Here is a 19,950-nt window from a genome sequence, read left to right as displayed (position 1 = left end):
ATATTGACTGTTACTGGGGGTTGAACATTGATTGTGCTAAAAGTTCATTAAAGGAACATGTGCAAGATGAGGATGCTTAGGAAGAAAGGAATAGACGAGTCTGATTTAAAAGTCAAGAGTACCAATATAAAAATCGGCACAGAAAAAGCCAGAACACTGAGGTTTTCTTGTCTCTGAAAAGATACTGGATGAATCTTTTCAGGTAATAAATTGCTTTCATGAAATGAGTGTCATCTTCCATTTGCCACTTATCATTCTTGGTATTTGCTAGAATATTTAATGAATCCACTTGAAAATGGATAATTGAGAGAGACAGGAGAGATACATCAGGAGAGTTGTGTTTTTCTGCAAGGCTGTGAATTTGGCACTTTTTGAAAGCAGATGTTTAAACATATGCAGATTCACACTGTGACAAAGCTCAGTGTTTTGAGCAAATAAAAAATTGGTATGTGTTTTCTCCACTTACCACGGAGTGGGGGAAAATAGAGGTTACAGTGTCATTTATCCAAGTAGGATTTTTCCCTATTTATGATTCACAAGACATGTCATTGCAGAGGAAGAGCCTATTGTTTTGATTCATAAATCAAAAGAAAATACTGTCTTTCTTCAAGGCTATGGAAATGGTTAGAGTAACTCAGAGAAACACAAAACGTTTCCAGGGAATTGAAGGAGGGCTATCCAAGCAGGATGTATGGCCTCCTGGATAACACAAACTGTGACACTTCTGCCCTTCAGTGTTTGAGATACTGCATTTCTTTGAGAGGAGCTCATTCTTACCTAATATCTTGGTTCTTCTACAGTGCTTGAGCATATTAGTGTAAATCTATAAAGGAGAGAGAAATCCTACTGCCAGCTGAGTCATCTTCATACAATGCTGGCTGCTAAAAGACTCATGTTCTGGGGACAGATACCTTCATCTGCTGTTGATTCTTTTTAGGAACATTGGACCAGTTTGTTGTCATGGATCACTTTTGTATCAGGACCTATCTGCCATTCTTGTTCTCCATCCTGCCTTTCTGCTCTCTCATCTCTTTTCTCTTGGAGACTCCAAGTCACTGAGCTACACTAATGCATCTGCATGGAAGAAATGCTGCATCCACTTTGTCTGCTTTGCATTCCTGCAATGCCTTATCCATTCCAGCTCCTGTGTAATCCTCTTGGACTCCAGCTCTGCTGCTCTGTGGGAGAGACAGCATTCAGATTTGCAGGGGTCTTTGAAGAACAGTGTGAAAATGTCAGCTGTAATAGGATTTTAGATACGAGCACCTGCTGTTTGTGTAGACAGTTCAATTTTTTCTTTGTTCTCCTCTGTCAGCATTATGGAGGTAACACTTGGATCTTTTTTTTTTTACCAGCTTGTGTTTTAGGTACAGCTACAGTTGTCTGTAAATGATGTAAGGAAAATGCTGTATCAGTGCCACATATTTCACATTTAATGGCTTGTCAGCTATATCAAATAATCGTAGCAAAACCAAGTAATTTAATGGTGCTAATATTTGAGAATGTGAAGATCTTAGTAAAACCTGTAGATGAAATGCTTTTACTTAGAGACTGAAGCATAAACAAAATTACAATAAACAGATAAAAGAGCATGCAAAAGGAAGGCAAGAATGGAAAATGCACAAACACCAGACAAACCACAAAACAGAAGCTCCCCACACAAAAGAAAATATTTTGAATTCAAGAGTGGTGGGATTCATTACCTGAGTGGTTCAAGGGCCAAGTTCTATAGATATCAGTTTCTGAGTGCTCTGCTTTGCATTTTTTTCACCTAATCTTCCAACTATTAGTCTCCAAAGTATTAATTGCAGCATGAGAAAACCATTTAATTCTGCTACAGCATCCAAGCAACTAACTGCCTTCAGCCAAATTTACAAATTTACTTCTAGTTTAAGATCCTTAGGTCAGGAATATCTTTTTTTATGAAGTTACAGTGTATGTGACTAACCAGCTGTGCAAACCTTCTGGTGAGACATTTTTGGTGAGCTTTGCAGTTGGTTCCATTACAGTCTAGGTTTAGTCTTGTTTCGTTCTCTGCTTATACATTGATAGCTATTTTCAGATACCACATTGAAAGGAAACTTCACTGGAGCCATTTCTTTTTGTCTTGCCTGTCCTGGTTTGTGCACTGGAGCAGTTGTGCCATGCTTTGTGGGCAGCTGGGCTCTAGCTGCTGGAAGGGGAGAAATATCAGACATGGGTGGAACAGGCAGCAGCTCTGGTCAAAAGCCACTGTGCTCCTCCCAGGAACAATCCCAGCTCATGAGTCAGAGGCTTAAGCCTTGCCTAGGTGCAGCTCATGGCAATTAGTGCCACAGCAGGGTGGCCTCACCTCAGTGTGGAGCTTCAGGTGTGTAGGGGCCAGGGAAATGAATCAGGGAGGTGGTGTTGGATGTGAAGAGTCCTGGCAAGAGCAGTGCTGGAGACAGGTGCCACAGGGGCTTCAATAAACAGATGGAAATACCACAAGAAGAAGAAGACAGTGCTCCTGAACAAAAATGGTGTGAAAACTGTGGAAGAGCTGCAGGATTGTTTCCTCCAGGCTTGTAAACCCTCAGTTTCCCAGTGCTGAGCCAAGGCTGGTGAGGAGGGTTATGTGATGGCCTTGGGAGGTGAGCCAAAATGCATTGGCTCACTGTGCAATTTCAGCCTCAGGGATAAGGCAGGGCTCTCCAGTTTGGAAGTAGCTGAAATCGAAGAAACAGCCATGAAAGCACAAAACTTATGGGAATGCATAACCAGTATTAGTATTTGCACTCAGATTTGCTTGGTGTCTCCTTGGGAATCAAATTCTATGTTAGTTGACACGTGCTTGTTTTAACTGAAGTCTTTACATTTACAGATAATGTGTTAATATACGTGGATATCATAAAATCTTGTTTTTCATAACAATCCTTACTAGGTGCACAATTACAAGGAGTAGTTTACCTTATTTTTCAGGTTTTGAGTGTAGGATACATGAAAGTGCAGACTTTTTGCAGCAGTAAAAAGATGGCTGGAGTTTTAATGTCACATCAAGTGTTGTGAGGAGTAGTGATCTCTCTTAGCTCTGCTGTATTAGAGCATAGGCTATGTGTGCAGTTGCAGTATTTTACAGCAGGAGAGAAATGAGATTGACACTGAGGGTGAAGATAGTGGATTCCTTCAGAAGATACTATAGACTGAGCAGCTCTGTGAAAATAACTGATTTTTTTTCTGCTCAGTTTATTTAAATGTGCCTCAGAGAATGACTGTATAGGTTTTGTACGCTGCTTGCCCTAAAGAGTATATACTAGAAGTAGCTGATTGAGTGTTTGTGATTTATTTATGCTGTGGTCATAAAGATAGTGCTCAGTAGCCAGCAAAAGTTTCCAGTCTTCTGTATTCCAGGTTTATTTGTTACAGAGCATCTTAATTAAATACAAAATACTTCATTAAAGTTAACTCCAGTGCTCTATTTTTACAATAACTGGAGTAAAAAACTCATTTTATATGCCATTTACCTGTTGTGTCATGGGACTAAATGTGTGAATCAAGATTGGTCTAAGAAAGCACTTTGGAAGAAGCAGGAATCTATGATGAGTAGAGAGCTCCCATGTTCGTTCAAATTCAAAACTATAATCTTGTGCCGGTGCTGTCTGCAGAACCCCAGTTGGTTTTGAGGGAGCTAAAACAAAGAAAGTGGGGGCAGTGGGAATTATATTTAAATATATCCATGTATTTAGGTCCTATTTCCATTAGCTTCTTGTATTTCAACTTACAGTGGGTTTGGTCCATATTTGCCCCTGTGATTACAGAAATAAAACAACCCCCAACATTTAGAAGTGGTTATTTCGGAATTAATTTAGGAAGGTGCTCACTCCTTCTTGTTGCATGAGTATGCACTGAGTTTGGAGTGTTGTTCTCCTTTTGTCATACAGCAGTGGAACGGTGAACGTAGGAGTTCAACAGATGCCTGAACCACATCATTGTTCATTTTTCTTGGATGTTTTACAGGAGTCCTTTTTGCTTGTCAGTGGCCTTCTTGCTTTCACTCAATATGAAAGAATTAATGCTTGTAGGGCTATTACATCAGCATGCCTGTGGCACAAGTTCCTGCTTAAATTTCAGTGCACATTTAATGAAAACTCTATTTCCTGCTTCTCTGCTATCTAGGGAAATAAAAAAACAAACAACCAAACAAAAAAACCAAAAAAACCCAGTCAGGCAGAAGCAACTGTTCCAAATGTGTTTGTTGTTTATACATAAAACTGCTAGTTCATGTGCTAGACAAATGAGCAATCTATCATAAACCAAACACCAAAATCAGTATCCTGGGTTATTGTGGTGGAGAAAAGTTATGTTATAAATACAGTTGAGTCCTCAGTGCAAGACAAAACAAAGGAGGTTTTACTTTTTAGTTCCTTAAAAACATAAATAGATCTGCAAACACAGATTGCCTATTTTTTGCCTGGGGGAAAAGGAACTTCCTGGTAAGGGTGAAGCTGGGGGGAAAAAAGGAGGGGTGTGGATTTACTGTTTGAGAGCACTTGGCTTGCTCTGAGTCCTGAGCAGTTTTACTTTAGTCAGAGAAGGTGTCTTCCACTTTGAAACATGACAACTTCAGGAGCCTATGTTTGAGGCAGATGAACAAAAGGTGACTTAAAGCTGTGTTTCAAAAAGGAACAATTTTTGGACAAACTAGTATTATTTGGATTTTAAAAAAAAAGTCATCCAACTGTCACCCCAAAGCTGCTCAGTGCAGATTAGCATAATTCAGTTAATTTAAAATGTAATCTCATTACAGCTTGTACTGGAGAATGCCATGAAATACCATTTACCTTTACCTGCCCTGGTTGTTCAGGGCAAACTTGCAGTGGCTTCACTAGTCAGCAGTGAGATCCCTGCTTTTGTCATGGATGCTTGAGCTCCCAGTGATACTCAATATCCTTGTCAGGACTTGGTTGAACTGTGAGCACAGTTCTCAGTGTTTGATAACAGATCACTGATTGTCACAGGACAGTAATCAAGAACCAGTTGCAGTGATTTTATGCTTTGGTATAATTAAGTTACTGCAGGCCAAATGATCATCCTCAGAAGTGCCTAGAAGTTGCTTCTACTTGATCCATTTATTATTGATATGAAAAGAGGAGCTGGTACATCACTGGATTAGTGCTGCAGTCACAGAGTCCAGCAAGCCTGTAGGAGTGTGATGTTTGCTAATAACATCCAGAATTGCCTGTAAGAGGGCATTTCCAAGAGTCAAAGGTTCATTCTGTTATCCCACTATCAGCTTATATTGGTTAGCACTGGGGTTTCTCCATGGCATAATCAAATGACTCTCTGGTTTGGTAGTAAAAGTAATAGTGATATAAATCTGTGGTGGAGTCCTTGATTAAATTTCTCTGTCAGCCATTTAAATTATTTTGAGAGTGAACACATTTGTGGAATTACTCGTCTGCTCCTGTGACAGTGTGTTGGGACATAGGCCAGAAAAATTGGTCTCTCTCTTTTGCAGCTTCATAAGCCAGAGTACAACCCAGTTTTGGCTCTTAGCTCCATGAAAATGTGAAATGAAATAGAGTGTGATGTACCATAACTTGAATTGCATAGCACTTGTAGGCCTGGAGAGGAAGAAGGTCGAGAAGGAGGAAATCTCATGATTTAAAGTGTCAGTGTCAGTAAAACAGTGAAGAATTTTAGACCTGTGTTTGTGTGAATTCAAGGAAACTGGAGAAACTGGCACAGGGACACTTTTTGTGTGCCAGTGTTTCCTGTGAATCCTGAAATCTGATTTTTCTCATTTGACAGTTGTTACGGTTAACTCAAAAAATCCTTAATCTAATGTCTTCCTCTCAATTTCATGTTGGCATTTAGACTGAAAATCTGCTGTAATTTCTCTGTTATTTTGGCTGACGTGCTGGAGTGGTACTTGCTGAAGCACAATGCAAAATGCAGTGTTTTGGTCTGATATTGTAAATTTCTTGCAATAATCATTATTTACTAAGTTGATAGTGTTGACTTATTTTAATGTAAAAGTCACACAACATAAAATCATACCCAATATATGCAATCTGCTGTTTGACTTAACTAATTGAAGATTTTGGTTTTCCTTTTTAGCCCCATAGCCACTTATTTCTGGAAATTTATATGGATATCTTACGGAAATCTATAATGATGCTAGAAAATACCTATCTGTGGTTCTTAGCAAGTGATCTGAATTTCTCTGGATTATTAAATTTAGAGATAATGCATTTTGAAAAGGTGATAAATAGTATTTTGTGACAAATGGGTTTGTGCAAACAGAAAGAACCAGACTTGAATAGGTTATGGAGAGCTGAGTACGTGTATGTTCTAGTAAAGCTACTCTAGAAGTCACTGTTTCCTCCAAACTGGGGCATGATTTGTGTTATTCCTGATGTATGCTGGATTTTCTTTGTGTCTTGAAAATGATTTATTTAATTGGTGTTTGCTGGAGAAGGGAGTGCCCAGTTTCAGACTCAGTCCCCTTGTGAGAATGCAGGAGCTGGTTACCTCATTTTCCTGGCCTTGTAAATTTATGTATTTTGTGTGTTGTAAGGAAGAACTCGCCCATCAGCCCCTGCCTTAGTTTAGCAGCAGTTAAACACTAAAGTCTCACAGTGTTATGGAGTGGGGTTTGTGCCATCAAAGTACTCTGCATAGACAGTTTCTGAAAACTAATTTATTGCTGTTGCTGTATGTAGGCTGCTCTCTAGGTAAGGGGTGAAGGGACAGCAAATATCATAAAAATTCAAACTGAAAATACAAGATGAGGTTGACTTCATTGATTCAGTAAGCCTGGCAAAAGAACTAGCCTTGCTAATGAATATATATTTGGCACTTTTGAGGACTGGCTGGTTTGGCTGTGAACATTGCAGAGCTTCAGCTGTGACACTCTGGAGTCCCCGCAGCAGCATTCCACTGGCACTCTGCACTGAGCAAGGAGACAGTAAAAATAGCAATGGTAAACTTTCCAGCTCTGTGGCTCAAAGCTGGAACCCTGGGGGAGCAGGGATTCAGTATCTTAGGCTCATAATTAAAGATGCTTTGAGATAATACATGGTTTGCACATAGTGCTGTCATCCAGAAAGTCTGAGGTCCTTTGCATGGCAGTTGATGCCATCATTGCTGTTGTATGAGGAAAATGAGGAGGGACAGGGCCCGAGCCACAGCCATACAGCCAAGCAGGGGATCTGCTGGCATGACTGAGGTCTCTTATTACTCTGGAATAAGTAGAAGAGTCTGGGGTGTGGGTTCTTAATAACCAGCTTCTGTGCATGTAGTTCATGCTAGCATGGGGAGACCAGAATTACTGGTAAACCTCATTTGTATTTACTGAGGCAGAAACACAGCAGGAAAAAAACCACCCAAACTACTGTTTTTATAGACTGTGGGGTGTTTTGGGGCCTTTGCTAGACCTGGACTGAAGCTCTAGGTACTGGGGAGCTTACTGCTTGTGAAGATTACTGGAATGTGTAAGCCACACCATGTACTTATGGTTTATTGAGACTGGAATAGGCTGGAGAACTTTGAGCTTTGCCACCTGTGTTTGTGGGTAAGGGGAAGCAGAAATGCTGCATAATTTATACAGCAGTAGCTGCAGTTCTCAGTAATGGAGTTCCCTTCTGGAAAAAAAAAGCATGGCTGCCCTTTTTTCTTCTCTTTTTTCCCCCTTTGTCAAAGCAGGGTTTTGCATATGCCCATGGTAACTGAGCTGTTTCCTGCTTTGGCTTTGCTGAAGGCTGGTTTCCACATTGCTGTATTGCCCTGCTTGTTTAGAACTCTGATGGGGCTCCACAGGAGAAGTGCCCAAGCATATCCAGAAATTTTCCTTGGCTCTCCTGCTCCCTGGGATGGAGCTCTGTTTCCACAGAGACCAAAGCTTGTGTGTTTCAAGGAAGTTATTTTTAGGGGCTGCTGTTTAGCTGGTGGAAAGACTTTTTTCCTTAATAGGAGAGCAGACTGTAACAGGATTCCTCCTTTCCAGAGTGTCTTTTGCTTTTTTCTACCATATTCTTTCCCTTTTTCTGTGTCACCCAGTTTCCCTTTTAATGCTGCCTTCTTACCCACTTCTCTTTCACTTTCTGTATCACTGCCCCTGTTGTGCAAGGATCTAACACAAGGAAGTTTGCAGAGAATGAGGGAGGGACCCAGCCTCTGCTTTAAGAGCTGTGTTTTAAAGATAAAGCCCCCAGGTGGGTTTGTACCTGGGCTTGCTGAGTCACCATGGGGCAGTGTTTGTGAGAACACAGAGGATTATGGAGCCAAGCCCTGGCCTTCAGCTCTGAGGACCTTGCACAGCTCAATTATTCATGGCCTTCGCTCATGAGTTGTCCTGTGTCCTTTGGCCTCAGGATAAATAAATATTACATGTAGCTGTTTCTGCTGATGTTTGCTGTAAGCTCCATGTCTCACTTGCTGAGCGATGACCTAATGGTAAAGGGCTTAAAAACATAAATCTGTTACAGTAACTCTTCTTTCTTGAAAAGGGGAACTGTCCCTAAATAAAACAGCCCCAGAGATTCTTTTAGTTGTCAGTCAGTAGGAACGTAAAGCAGAAGACATTTGCTCTAATGATAGGCTAAGAGTGCACTAACTCTGTCCTAATACGCTTTTACAATTATTCATTTTGTCCAGATTGTCACATTTCCTTTCTGTGGAGTTGGATACTGAATAGTTGTTGTGAGGAAAGTCTACTTTAAGTTCAGACATATCTCTAGGCTTTTTAAATGATGCTGTAGACTCTATCTGACTTTACCTGGCATACTGTGAAACAGCTTTTTCTCTGGAGTACCTATTGCCACAGCAGCAAGTTTCTCCCCTTACAATATGAGATGTTTTAAGAAACAAAATAACATCAAAAGGAGTGAGTCTAAAGGTGATCAGTATTGGAGTTCTGCCATACTGAGGCAATTGGATGTGTTGAATTCTCTTATCACTCTATGCTGTCCTGTTATCCTGTGATTCTCATTCAAACATCTGTTTCCACATTCTGCTTGTGCTTTAAACCTTTTAGCAAGGAAACGTCTCATTTATCATGATACTGCTGTTCAGGGTGGCATTGCAAAACCTACCAGCATTAATATCATTCCATGCCCACTGAAATGCCATGTAGGTGATCATGTTCCAGTCCTGTTTTCTTGTATATCCCTGATGCTGTTGCATTTCTGCCTGTGTTTAATATGATGCAACAGCTGGCAGATGGGCTGGATGCATGTGGTGCCTTTGGGGTGCATGCCTCCAGCCCTCCCCACCCAGCAGCTGGAACGAAGTCTGTGATGCCAAGATTTTGTTCCAAGGTGCTGTTAACCGAGTCAGCCAGGCCCTGCTGTGTGCTGGACCATGTCTAACACTAAGAGAGAAAAAAATTTGCTAAAAAAGCTGCACAACATCTCTTTAAAAACATCAGCCTGTGGCTGTGGTGACAGACTGCCAGCATCAGCTGCTGCTTGGTTACCAAGATGATAAAATCTAACTGCTGAGAGATATTTTTATACAGTTGCTTATTCATATAACAGTAGATGCCAAAAGCACCCTTATGCTCAGCAGTATAAAAATATTAAGAAAATTTCAGTTTCACAGAGGCTACAATCCAGTCTAGTTATACTTCATCATGAAACAAGGCAATCCTGACAGCCTGTAATTGGACGATTAGTACTGGATTATTCTTAATTTTAATTATTAATTGATCTTTCTTCTACTGTCATTTTAATTTTCTCTTCTGGCTCATACCAAATCATTTAGCTGCTTGAAAGTTGAGTATCCTCCAGGCCTGCTATACACCTTGCAAGCTTTGTAAGGAAATTGAAACCTTGCAGGGGTACATGGGGTATAGCAGGGTTTGCTTTTCATTGTCACAGCAGTGACCACAGCACTGTAGATGGTGTAGACTGTCAAAAAGACATGTTTTACACAAATTATTTTCTACTAGAAGTGTGTTCTTTTCTGTATTCAATGGATGTGAAATATGTTGTGTTTTGGCTTTTTTTGTTTTAAAGGGATCTTTTCTTTTCTCTGCAGGTATGGTGTCAGTCCTGAGAACATTATCCTGTATGGCCAGAGCATTGGTACTGTCCCCACAGTAGACCTGGCATCTCGGTACGAGTGTGCAGCTGTGATCCTCCATTCTCCCCTGATGTCTGGCTTAAGGGTGGCTTTTCCTGACACCAGGAAAACCTACTGCTTTGATGCTTTCCCAAGGTATGTATCACTGCTGCAAGGGGGGTTCTCTACTCACCATGGTGTTTGAAAGGGACTGATGGTGTAAGTAGATACTGAGACTTGTGTTTGGTCCTCCCTGGTGGGGATCTTGTAGGATCCTGATTTTGTGACCAAAACAAAGTCCCTGTCCCATCTTTTAGAAGATATTAAGCTTGTTTTAAGAAGCTCTAGGAAATTATATACAACTGGTTTTGAGATAAAACATTTGCTTTTATAGTCTAGTTTTCACAGGAAAAACAATTGCAACAGACCTGGAGTATTCATCTATTTGGGAACAGTAGAGGTCATGGGAGCAGCAGATATTCTAGGAATCTTTTGGAACTTCTCATCTGATCCACTTTAAATTATGGAAGAATATGAGAGGGGAAGCCAGTGTCTCTATAACAGGGCAGGGGGAAGCACAAGTAAAAAGCTTAGTGGTCCATGGAAGGGAGTAGATAAAACAGACACTCACTGAAGTCTTGGTCAAAATTTGGCTTTACTTCAGAAAGTCATGCTTGTGATAAGTATAGTAAGGAATATTCATAGCATTTCTTATTTTTGTTTTATTAAGGTTACAACAGATTAAAATTAGCAGCTGTGGGAGGCTGTAGGTAAAAATCCATAAGCCAGAACAGCTAGAAGGAATGGTGATGAAGTAATAGTGGCTTTCACAGTCCTCATGTTTAGAATCCTTTCAAACATATTATTAGTTAATTAATTAACTTGTTGGAGGTGCAGACTGAATTTGAAGCACTTACACTCCAGCTCATTCATCATCTTCAAACCTGAAATCCAATATTTACAAATGTTTCTGCGAGAGAGGAAAAAACAAAGCCTTAAACATTGCTCTGATTACAGAAGTAACAATGATTAGCTGTTACAAGCCAAATCAAATAACAGCTTTAAAAAGAAAAGTGGGAAGGGGAACAGTGACAGCAGATGTGCTGTAGCACTTCAGTATTTTGTTCTTGCCCTACTGAGCTGTTCATTGCTGTCAGTCTGACTTCCCTGGTACTGGGAGCAGAGTGAAAATAAACAGCAGTGCTCTTTATGAATGTGTGCAGCTCAACTGTCTGTCTTCTCAGTGGGAAACAAAATAGTTCTGTGTGCACCTACAGTGAGTTGCTATTATGTGCATTTTAAGTTGGGACACTGTGAGAATTTGGTCTCTGTAGATTTTTCTAGCTGCAGAGCTGTGTGGCTGAGAATACTAAGTAAGGCTAATGTGCAGTTTAAATACTGCTTTATGAGTCGCTGACTTAGCAATGGGATGCCTTCCAGTTTTCTGAAAAATATAAATATTATCTGGCTTAATGGTCTGTGAATATATGTGAAAAAAATTTGTTTCATTATATGAATACTGAAGTGAAAGGGATTTCCTACAATAAATGAGAACTTAGTGTCTAGCCACAAAAATTATGCATAAATATCTCTGTAGCTGTTTTAGCTGGTAGATCTTTTATATCAGACCTTTCATGGGCTTAAAACTTCAGTTTATGCAGCATATTGATCATAAAGTATTTACATTTGGCTATGATACTAATTTTAGGATGAAAATTATGGGGAAGAACAAAATCTGCATTATTCTGATGCCTCTTTTATGTTGGGATTTTTTTTTAATTCAGCATACTTGCACACAGCTCAAGTTCTACACAGGAAAAGTGAAATAAGGCTGCATTTTAATTTTAAATAGTACCTTAAATGGTGTGAAACCTGGGGGTTTTTTTGACAGTTATAGAGACAGAGACAGAAATGTGTTTACACTCAGCTGTTCACTGGAGTACCAGTGGCAGTTCTCTAGAATGCTAAATGTTGAGGTTTGTAAGTGTGAGGCTTAGTGCTTCAGTTTACATCTCTTTAGTTAACTATAAATTTTCATAAAACTTTTTTGAACCTGTTTTTAAGTCAGGGCATGCTGGCATCTGTATTTTTAAAATAATTTTAAGCAGTCTTGATCATTTTGTAAAATCAATGGTCATGGCAAAATTGCATGCCTTTTTGTTCTTCAGTAGGAGGAAAATCCAAACACCTTTTATTTGCTACCATAAAAAAATAGATTTGTCCTCCCATAAAATTGAGTAGTAGACGCACTCATTTCTCCACATTCCTCCATTTGTTGATGGAAGTGGAGCAGGTAGGAAGCTGAGAGTTCATTAGCACATGGTGTCTCTACACAGATTTGGAATCATTGGTAATTACCAGCATGAAATGGCTGGCTGGAAATAAAAGCTGGGGCCTGTGTGAGGAGAGTCAGAGAAAGCTGCTCTTCACTGCTTGCAAGTTCATGTGCTACCAGGATGCTTCCTAATTGGGGTTTTCTGGCCTGACCTCTTCAGTAGGAAGGTGCCTTTGTCATTCTTCCCTCAGAACCCATTCTCCTGTGACAGGTAGTCTCGAGCTATATTGGTCTGCTAAAGGTAGCTGGACCAAAGGAAAAAATGTTACTCTAAAGCCACTTTGCAGTCACAGCTGGCAAAGAGGCTGGTTACATAAAGGAAAATCCTGTATGATTTCTGTGGTTTGCCATTAAATATCCCTGTGTAACGCTCTTCTCCCACAGTTTTCTATTTCATTGTTTGAACTTAAACAATCAAAAGAACAGATTGTTTTCCTTTAGCTGAATCTGCCTAATTTGGGGGTTCGAAGACAGGTTTAAGCTCCATGAGCCAAAGCTTTTTTTGTTGTTGTTGTTAATGAAATCATATGACTGGAATGTATTTAATTCGTTCCTAAGCTGTTAAATTGGAAGGTGATAATGTGTCATGTGAGAAGAGTCCATGCTTGCAGAATGTCCCATGGAATCTTACTTGCCTCAGTGCTTTGTGTGATAGATACAATAACTCTTTTGGTGGGTGATTTTTGGGTGCCAAACTTTATTTGCATGCTGCCCACTCAAACTTGTTGCTGTTAGCACTGGTGGGATGGTGGTGATGGCATTGCAAGCTCCTTTTTCACACGTATGTTTTGGGAATGAGCCTTGTCCCATTTCACTTGTGCACAGTTCCGGTGGTCTGCAGCCATTTAAAAACATGCCATGGTAACTGGGGTTGTGTGTCAGCAGTTAAGCTTGCTTTCTCTAATGATGTGAAACTGAAAGCCCCAAACTGAGCTGTGTCTTTCTTTTCCTTCCCCCAGCATTGACAAGATCTCTAAAGTGACCTCTCCTGTGCTGGTCATCCACGGTACCGAGGACGAGGTGATCGATTTCTCCCATGGCCTGGCCATGTACGAGCGATGTCCACGAGCAGTAGAGCCTCTCTGGGTGGAAGGGGCTGGGCATAATGACATAGAGCTTTATGCACAGTACTTAGAGAGACTAAAACAGTTCATATCTCATGAACTTCCCAACTCCTGAAGAAGCCTACCTGATTTTACCTCAGTTACTGTGAACGGAAGAAATTACCTGGTTTTGCACATGCTTTAACTGGATAGCTGTAATAGCTTTATACTATGAAGAAATACCCTGTCTTGAGGGTGTTCTAATCAAACATCTGATGAAATTTGTCTTTTCTATCTGGAAATGATTCTACTAATGCACACAAATATGGTCAACTACTGTAATTCCAACAATTTTTAGCTTCATTGCCCTGAAGGAAGTGGGAATCCTAGCTGCTTATGGGGACACTTTTTACCTAGTGCTGTATTAATCGAAGATCAGTTTTCTCTGTCTCACTTCAGATCATTTATAATTCTGTCCTACAAAGACTTTTTCCCCATTGTGTTCCCGGAGTGGAGAACACAACTGTTATGAGCTACAGCTTGTTCTGAACAATCATGGGTTCAATCTAAGAGAGTACTTTCTCTGTGAAGTTTCTAGCTGTGGTATTGTAACTGGAAAGTTATTGTGATGAAGTTCCCCCTCCTCCCTTCTAGTGTTCTTTTATTAACTTACTGATCTTCCCAAGTAAATTATTTAAATATACTTTTACCTGAAAATAAACAAACTACTATATGGGGCTAAACTCTGTAACGACCTCTCCATTAGTTGTATAAACATAACTGGAATATTCTTAAAGGATCTAGGGACAAAACTGCTTTTGTTTAAAAATAAATGTGTAAATTTACTACTAGAAAACTCATTTTAATATTCAGATTGTCTGAATAATAGCCATAACAGACATTTCCTTCTGTAAAGCATTCCTGTAGACTTTTTAAAAGTACTGTACATATTTGAATTTACATTGTGCATAGATTCTTAATTGGTAGTTTTAATTTAAGTCTAGTTACAATAAACTGCAAAATTCTGGTTTGTATATGATTGAATACATTTTGTTAAAATATGTTTTTATCCCTATATTATTTTGCTATTAAAGTTTTATAAAGTTTCCAGGACAAGAAAAAAAATAGAATTTACACATTTATGTTTTGATGAATTATGTAACTAAATTTTCATTGAGCTGATCTTTTTAGTTTAGGAGTAATTTGATTCTTTGACACTGGAATCGCACAGATTATGCATCAGAAATGCAAAACACTTAAAAATTGTTACACTGCTAGGATAGGTCTAATTTTTCCAAATTTAAAGGCCTTAAATGTACTGTAAGCCTCAGATTGTTGTATAAATTGATTGCAATTGATTGCAGTTTGTGTCCTGTTGCTAGAGAGCAACACAGTGATTGTAATGGAATAAAGGATGCATGGATTAGAGCTTGCTCAAGTTTGGAATCTTATTTGGTGCATAATTTTCATACATGAGGAAAGTGTAAAAACATTACTTGATAGAGTAAGCTGGGTATGTAAATCCAATGTGCAAGAGGTTATGTTTAAATGGTGTTCAGCTGGTTCTAAGAAATGAAAAATCTTGATTCATTGCTTGGAAGAAATATTTGAACATAGTTGTTATGGATTCCTACAACAGGCCTGCAGTTAATTTTCAGTGCTGCAAGTGTGCATTGTCTTTGATTATTGCCTTGGCCCTATTACTGCAAAAGAGGAAAAACTTGTATTTTCACTTGCAGTGAAATGAGGACATGCATCCTGGGCCACGTCACCTGGATCCGTAGCTGGATTTGGACATCAGTGGTGTCTAGTTGTGACTTTTAACTGTCCCAAGCAGCGGGGACCCCAGCAGTTCTCATGGTGACTTTGCCAGCCAAAATTGTCAGGTTTTGCCTAATTGCCACCTCAAGCTCAGCACTTCCCTCCTGTATTTTAAATAAATGTTCAGATACTTGTCTGATTTTGTATATATTTATTGTACCTTCATAAATCCACAGTGGTTTTCTTCCATTCCTACATGTGTTGTTCCTGGGACTGTAGCCCTGTGGAAACCAAGCTGCTGTGTGTGGTACAGGTATTCAAGGTAATGTTGAAAGGGTCAGCCTGTCCCTGTAGTGACCTGGGGATTTTTACCTAATTAGCTCTGTTTTTTGGTACCCACATTGAACTTTGTGTTGCTCTGAAACCTCAGCCTGCAATGTTTCTTCTCTTTTGACTGTCTGTAGCTACCCTTTAACAAACTGATATTTCTAACCTATTCCCTATAAATTGTTTTCTTGATTACTACTTTTCCAACTTTTGAAGTAATTTTGTGACTTGTCTTTGCATTTGCTTTGTTTTTTGCCAGTATTCCTCTGTTAATGAGAACCCTGAATATGAATTCAGTATGGGTTTTTGTGTCCCATGCTCTCTGCAGTTGCAGGCACAGCTCACGATGTCCTTGCTGAACATGGATTTCCACTTGTACTATCTTTTATTTGCCTGAATTCCTTCTTAACTAATTCTCAGAGGGGCCTCAGTCTTCTGGCTTCTGCATTGTCTGGTTTGGTTTGTGAAGTTCATCTGCATTAAACTAACACAGATGTTTTGCTCTTAATTAAAATGTTAATGACCTATCATTGATCCAGTGGTATGGATCTTCTTCCCTCTCTTTTAATTCAGTAATTTGTTTACCTGTTTCTTCCCTTAAATAATTTTCCTTGTAGCCCTATTCTCATCCAATAGTTCTTAAATTAATTCTGATTTTTTTCTGATATATGCTTTGCAAAAGATAAATGCTAATAGTGAGCTGCTTTGTATTATAAACTTGTATCAAAGTTTCAAGCATTTTGAAACACTGCTGGTCAACCTTGGGACTATTAGTAGAAAAAGCGTGGCCAAGTAATGAAGATGCAGTTTCATCTGTGACTGAATTTCAGGTCCTCATTATTTTAAAGAAAAAGATGTTTTAAAATTTTTAAAAACTATTTTAATTTTTAAATTATAGGAAAGGGGATGATGCAAGGTTATGAAAAACAAATTTTGGGCTTAAAAAAATAGTCTGCTCCAGCAAACTGCTAACATGCTGTAATTTAAATGTATAATGTGGGCCTTTACAAGAACTTGTTATGCATATTTTAGAGCTATCAAGGTGTCACTGTAAAAATGGCTCTGTGTGCCTGGATAAATTATGCAACGGGTCTCCCAAAGGTGTGAGTGATCACTAACATTTTGTTGTTGATGGGGATGCTCTGTCCATTTTTCCTGTGTGACTGACCATTTTTGTCATGTAGTACAGCCACAGGTGATGTACAACTTGTTTGCAGAAAGGTAAGATGTGCTACATCTGTTTACTCTCAGTAGTTGTCTCGTGTTTGTACTTTGGAAAAGCCAGAGGAGAATATTTGTTACAGCTTCAAAGGTGTGGTTTTCCAAGGACTCTGATATGTATCCTTCTAAAATTTATGTAACTGTTACAAATTTAACTTGTGCTCACCTGGAGGCCTGTTACTTGTGTTGCCTCTGCTGCGGTTTTGTTCCTCGTTCTTCCATGTCACTCCTGTAACTTGTGCCAGCTCTGCTCGGGGTGCTGACCCTGGAACTCCAAATACCCAAACTGTATTTATGCTTAGCATTGTACTCATCTATGAACTCTGTATCGCATTTGCTTTTTCTAAATGGTGCTAAACATAGAAGTAGAGACCCAATGTACTTGCTTCCTCTGGTTATTCGTTCAGCCGGAAAACTTGTCGTCTTGGAAAACACTTTCTTCCCCAGATATATTCCTGTGAAAGCAAACTAATGATCTCAGTTAAGCTCATTTAACTCGTTTCTCTGTGTCCCTTTATGTGAAGCTCTCCAAACATTTTAGCTCTGAAATTTAGCTCCAATGCAGTTGTCTGTGCTCCAGCACTGGGTAAGGGTGGGGTGGCTCTTTGATGGTGGGCACTCCACTGTTGGGAATGAGGTCAGGCTCAGAAACTCCCTGCTGGGTCCGTGTTGCTTTCCAAGTCCAGTGGTAATACTGAGGTCAGATGGGCGTGAATTTCAAAGCAGGAGGTTGTACTTGGGTCTCAGAGCTTGGGTACAACAGTAAAAAGCAGAACCTGGTCCTTGCAGCAGGAGAGCGAGCCCTGCTCCTTTGACTCTGCCGTTTTGCAGATGAGTTTCTGCAGTAATCAAATTAATTTTGCAGCAAGTGTAAGAGTAACGTTCCTGCTATCTTAGAAAAAGAAACTCGAAGAAGACCCCTACAGCATTAGTAGGTCAATTATAAATTACCTTCTGGTTCCTGGAAGGGTAAAGATGCTTTCTCTGGGTTTCCTCGGGGTCGCTGGGAGCTGGGAGCGCATCGCGTCACTTTCTGGAGTAAAGCCGTGTGCTGGCTGTCCCTGCGTGGGACGGGGCTGCGCTTCCCTCGCTCCGGAGGCCGGAGCATCCCCGCTGGCCCGGGCCGTGCCCTGCTTGTGTCCTGGGGGATCCCCCGGCCCCTGGCTCCGCGCCCAGCGGCGTTCGGGCTGCGCTGCGCTCGCCGGGGCTGCTCCAGCGGGGGCGGGGAGGGGCGCGGCGGGGCCGCCCCGCTGCTGCTCCTGCGGATGGTGGTGATGGTGATGGTGATGATGATGGTGATGGTGGTGATGGTGGTGATGGTGTTGATGGTGGTGGGCGCCCGGCCCGGAGCGGGCGGAGGGCGAAGGCGCTGCCGCAGCCCCGCGGTCCGAGCCTCTCGGGGCGTGCCCGGGCCCGGAGCGGCTCCCGCAGCCCCGGCGGGGCGGGGGCCCTGCTGCCAGCCCGGGCTGCCCCGGGAGAGGAGGAGGCGCGGAGCCGCTGGACAGGAGCCTTGCTCTATCAGGAGAAGCAGCGGAAGGAGCACACGCCTCTGGATTACACTTGGACTTCAGGGCAAACATGGGTGGCTTGGTTTGCTGTGCCTCTGGAGGTGACTGCATGCAGTGGGTCTTTCCTTTATTTTCTCCTTCTGTTTCTAGGCCTTATTACTTTAAAAGCTGCTTTAAACTAAGAAGACATCGATCCATAGTTTTGCTTATCCTAAATGACGTTTTTCATGGCAGTTTGTTCTTGGAACTTGCAGACCTGATAAAAGATTTAACATCACTTACATTTCAAGTGATTCCGCTGCAGCAGTGCCATTAAGAATGCTTTGGATCTGCCCTTTGGATCTTTCCCTTTGGCTCAGACCAGGACCAGTGGGATGGCAGCAGTGCTCCTCTGTATGGTAAAATATAACTGCTAGGACTAAGCTAAGTAATACACTGTTACATTCCAGGGATGAGTTATAGCCAGGAATGTGCATTTTGATACATGGAATTCCAACATATTAATAGAATGCTTAACTAATACAATTACAATAGGTAAGCAATCCCCTGGGCCCTAAGTCACAACCACTTGAAGTTGATAACTTTAATCTTGAATCAAATAAATAACAAACCTAAAGGTTCTCAAACATGCTGATCTGGGATGCCCCTCTAGGAAATAGAAAAACAGTCTAAAAATTTTGTTGTCTGCTTAGAAATGAAAGGGAAGGCTTCAGGCACATTCCAGGGCTCCCAGGACATGACCTCCAGCCTTCAGCAGTGTGCAGTTACATTAAAACATTCACCATTTCAAACACTCTTGGCAGTATGCCGCTGAGTTTTGGGTTCCTTGTCCCTTTTAATTATCAGAGCTTTCTTTTGTGTTTGCAGCCCTACTTATCGTGAAGTCCCAGCCTACTTATGTTGCATGTAATTGCTTTATTGATCCATTCCCCGAGTGTAAATTGAACCTTTGGGCTCGGCCCTGAGGAAGGAGAGCTGGATAGGGGCAGTGCTTTAGAAGAAAATGTAAGCTCCACGGAGTCCCAGCTGTCCCTTACAGCACCTTTTTATCAACAGGATGAAGTTGCTGTGGCCTTTGAGCAGCCACAGCTTCACCTGGGTACATCAGAGTAATGGCTTTAATCAGCAGGCAGAGACAAGGAGCAGCCAGAGAGCAAAATGGAGCCTTTAAACTCAACTTAGATCTGTTGGAAAAATAGAGTCTGTGCTGGACCCTGGGACTGGACCAGAAGTGCAAATGTAAAAGTTTCCTTCCTTAATCAAATATAACAAAGTCTTTAACAAGAATAACAACTTGAACAACTTTTAAAAATGTTTTTCAGAAAATTAATATGGAATAGCAAATTTTCTTTTGGTGATTGGGTTAATTTTTTTGGGGGGGGGAGGGGAAATCTGTGCAGTCTTTGAGGGTTTGTATGAATAATGAAGATAGTTTTCCTGAGCATTAAAGAAAAGAGTACTTTAAATGAAAAATTAAGCATAACCATTATTATATTTTATTACCTAAAACCTCTTTGTCATATATCTCTTGATTTGGCCTGTTGAAATATTCAGTGTTTGTCAAAGTGGTGCAGTGACCTGTAGCCAGGGCTGCAGCAGAAATCCATAAATGTAGTTTTGTACACATATATATTTTGAGGAAACAAACGCTCTGGGTTTCTTTGCTGTTTATGTTTAATAGGTTCACTATATTTATAATTATTTCAGAACATAGCCCGAATCCCAGAAGTTC

At 40.6% G+C, this 19,950-nt stretch overlaps 1 protein-coding gene across 1 annotated transcript in view; it reads left to right on the top strand.

Annotated features, from left to right (window-relative positions):
* The window catches only part of ABHD17C (abhydrolase domain containing 17C), a 28,260-nt gene extending 13,425 nt beyond the window's left edge, over window positions 1-14,835 (top strand). Inside the window, exons 2-3 of the mRNA XM_030955216.1 lie at window positions 10,000-10,179; window positions 13,318-14,835. Of these exons, the coding sequence (XP_030811076.1) occupies window positions 10,000-10,179; window positions 13,318-13,537 (400 nt within the window). The 3' untranslated portion in view covers window positions 13,538-14,835. The remainder of the gene's footprint in view (window positions 1-9,999; window positions 10,180-13,317) is intronic.
* Window positions 14,836-19,950: the final 5,115 nt, after the last annotated feature.

The sequence above is a fragment of the Camarhynchus parvulus genome, chromosome 10 (genome assembly GCF_901933205.1).
Source record: "Camarhynchus parvulus chromosome 10, STF_HiC, whole genome shotgun sequence".
Lineage (NCBI taxonomy): Eukaryota > Metazoa > Chordata > Aves > Passeriformes > Thraupidae > Camarhynchus > Camarhynchus parvulus.
The sequence above is the reverse complement of the archived record's forward strand: the minus strand, read 5'-3'. Positions and strand labels throughout refer to the sequence as shown.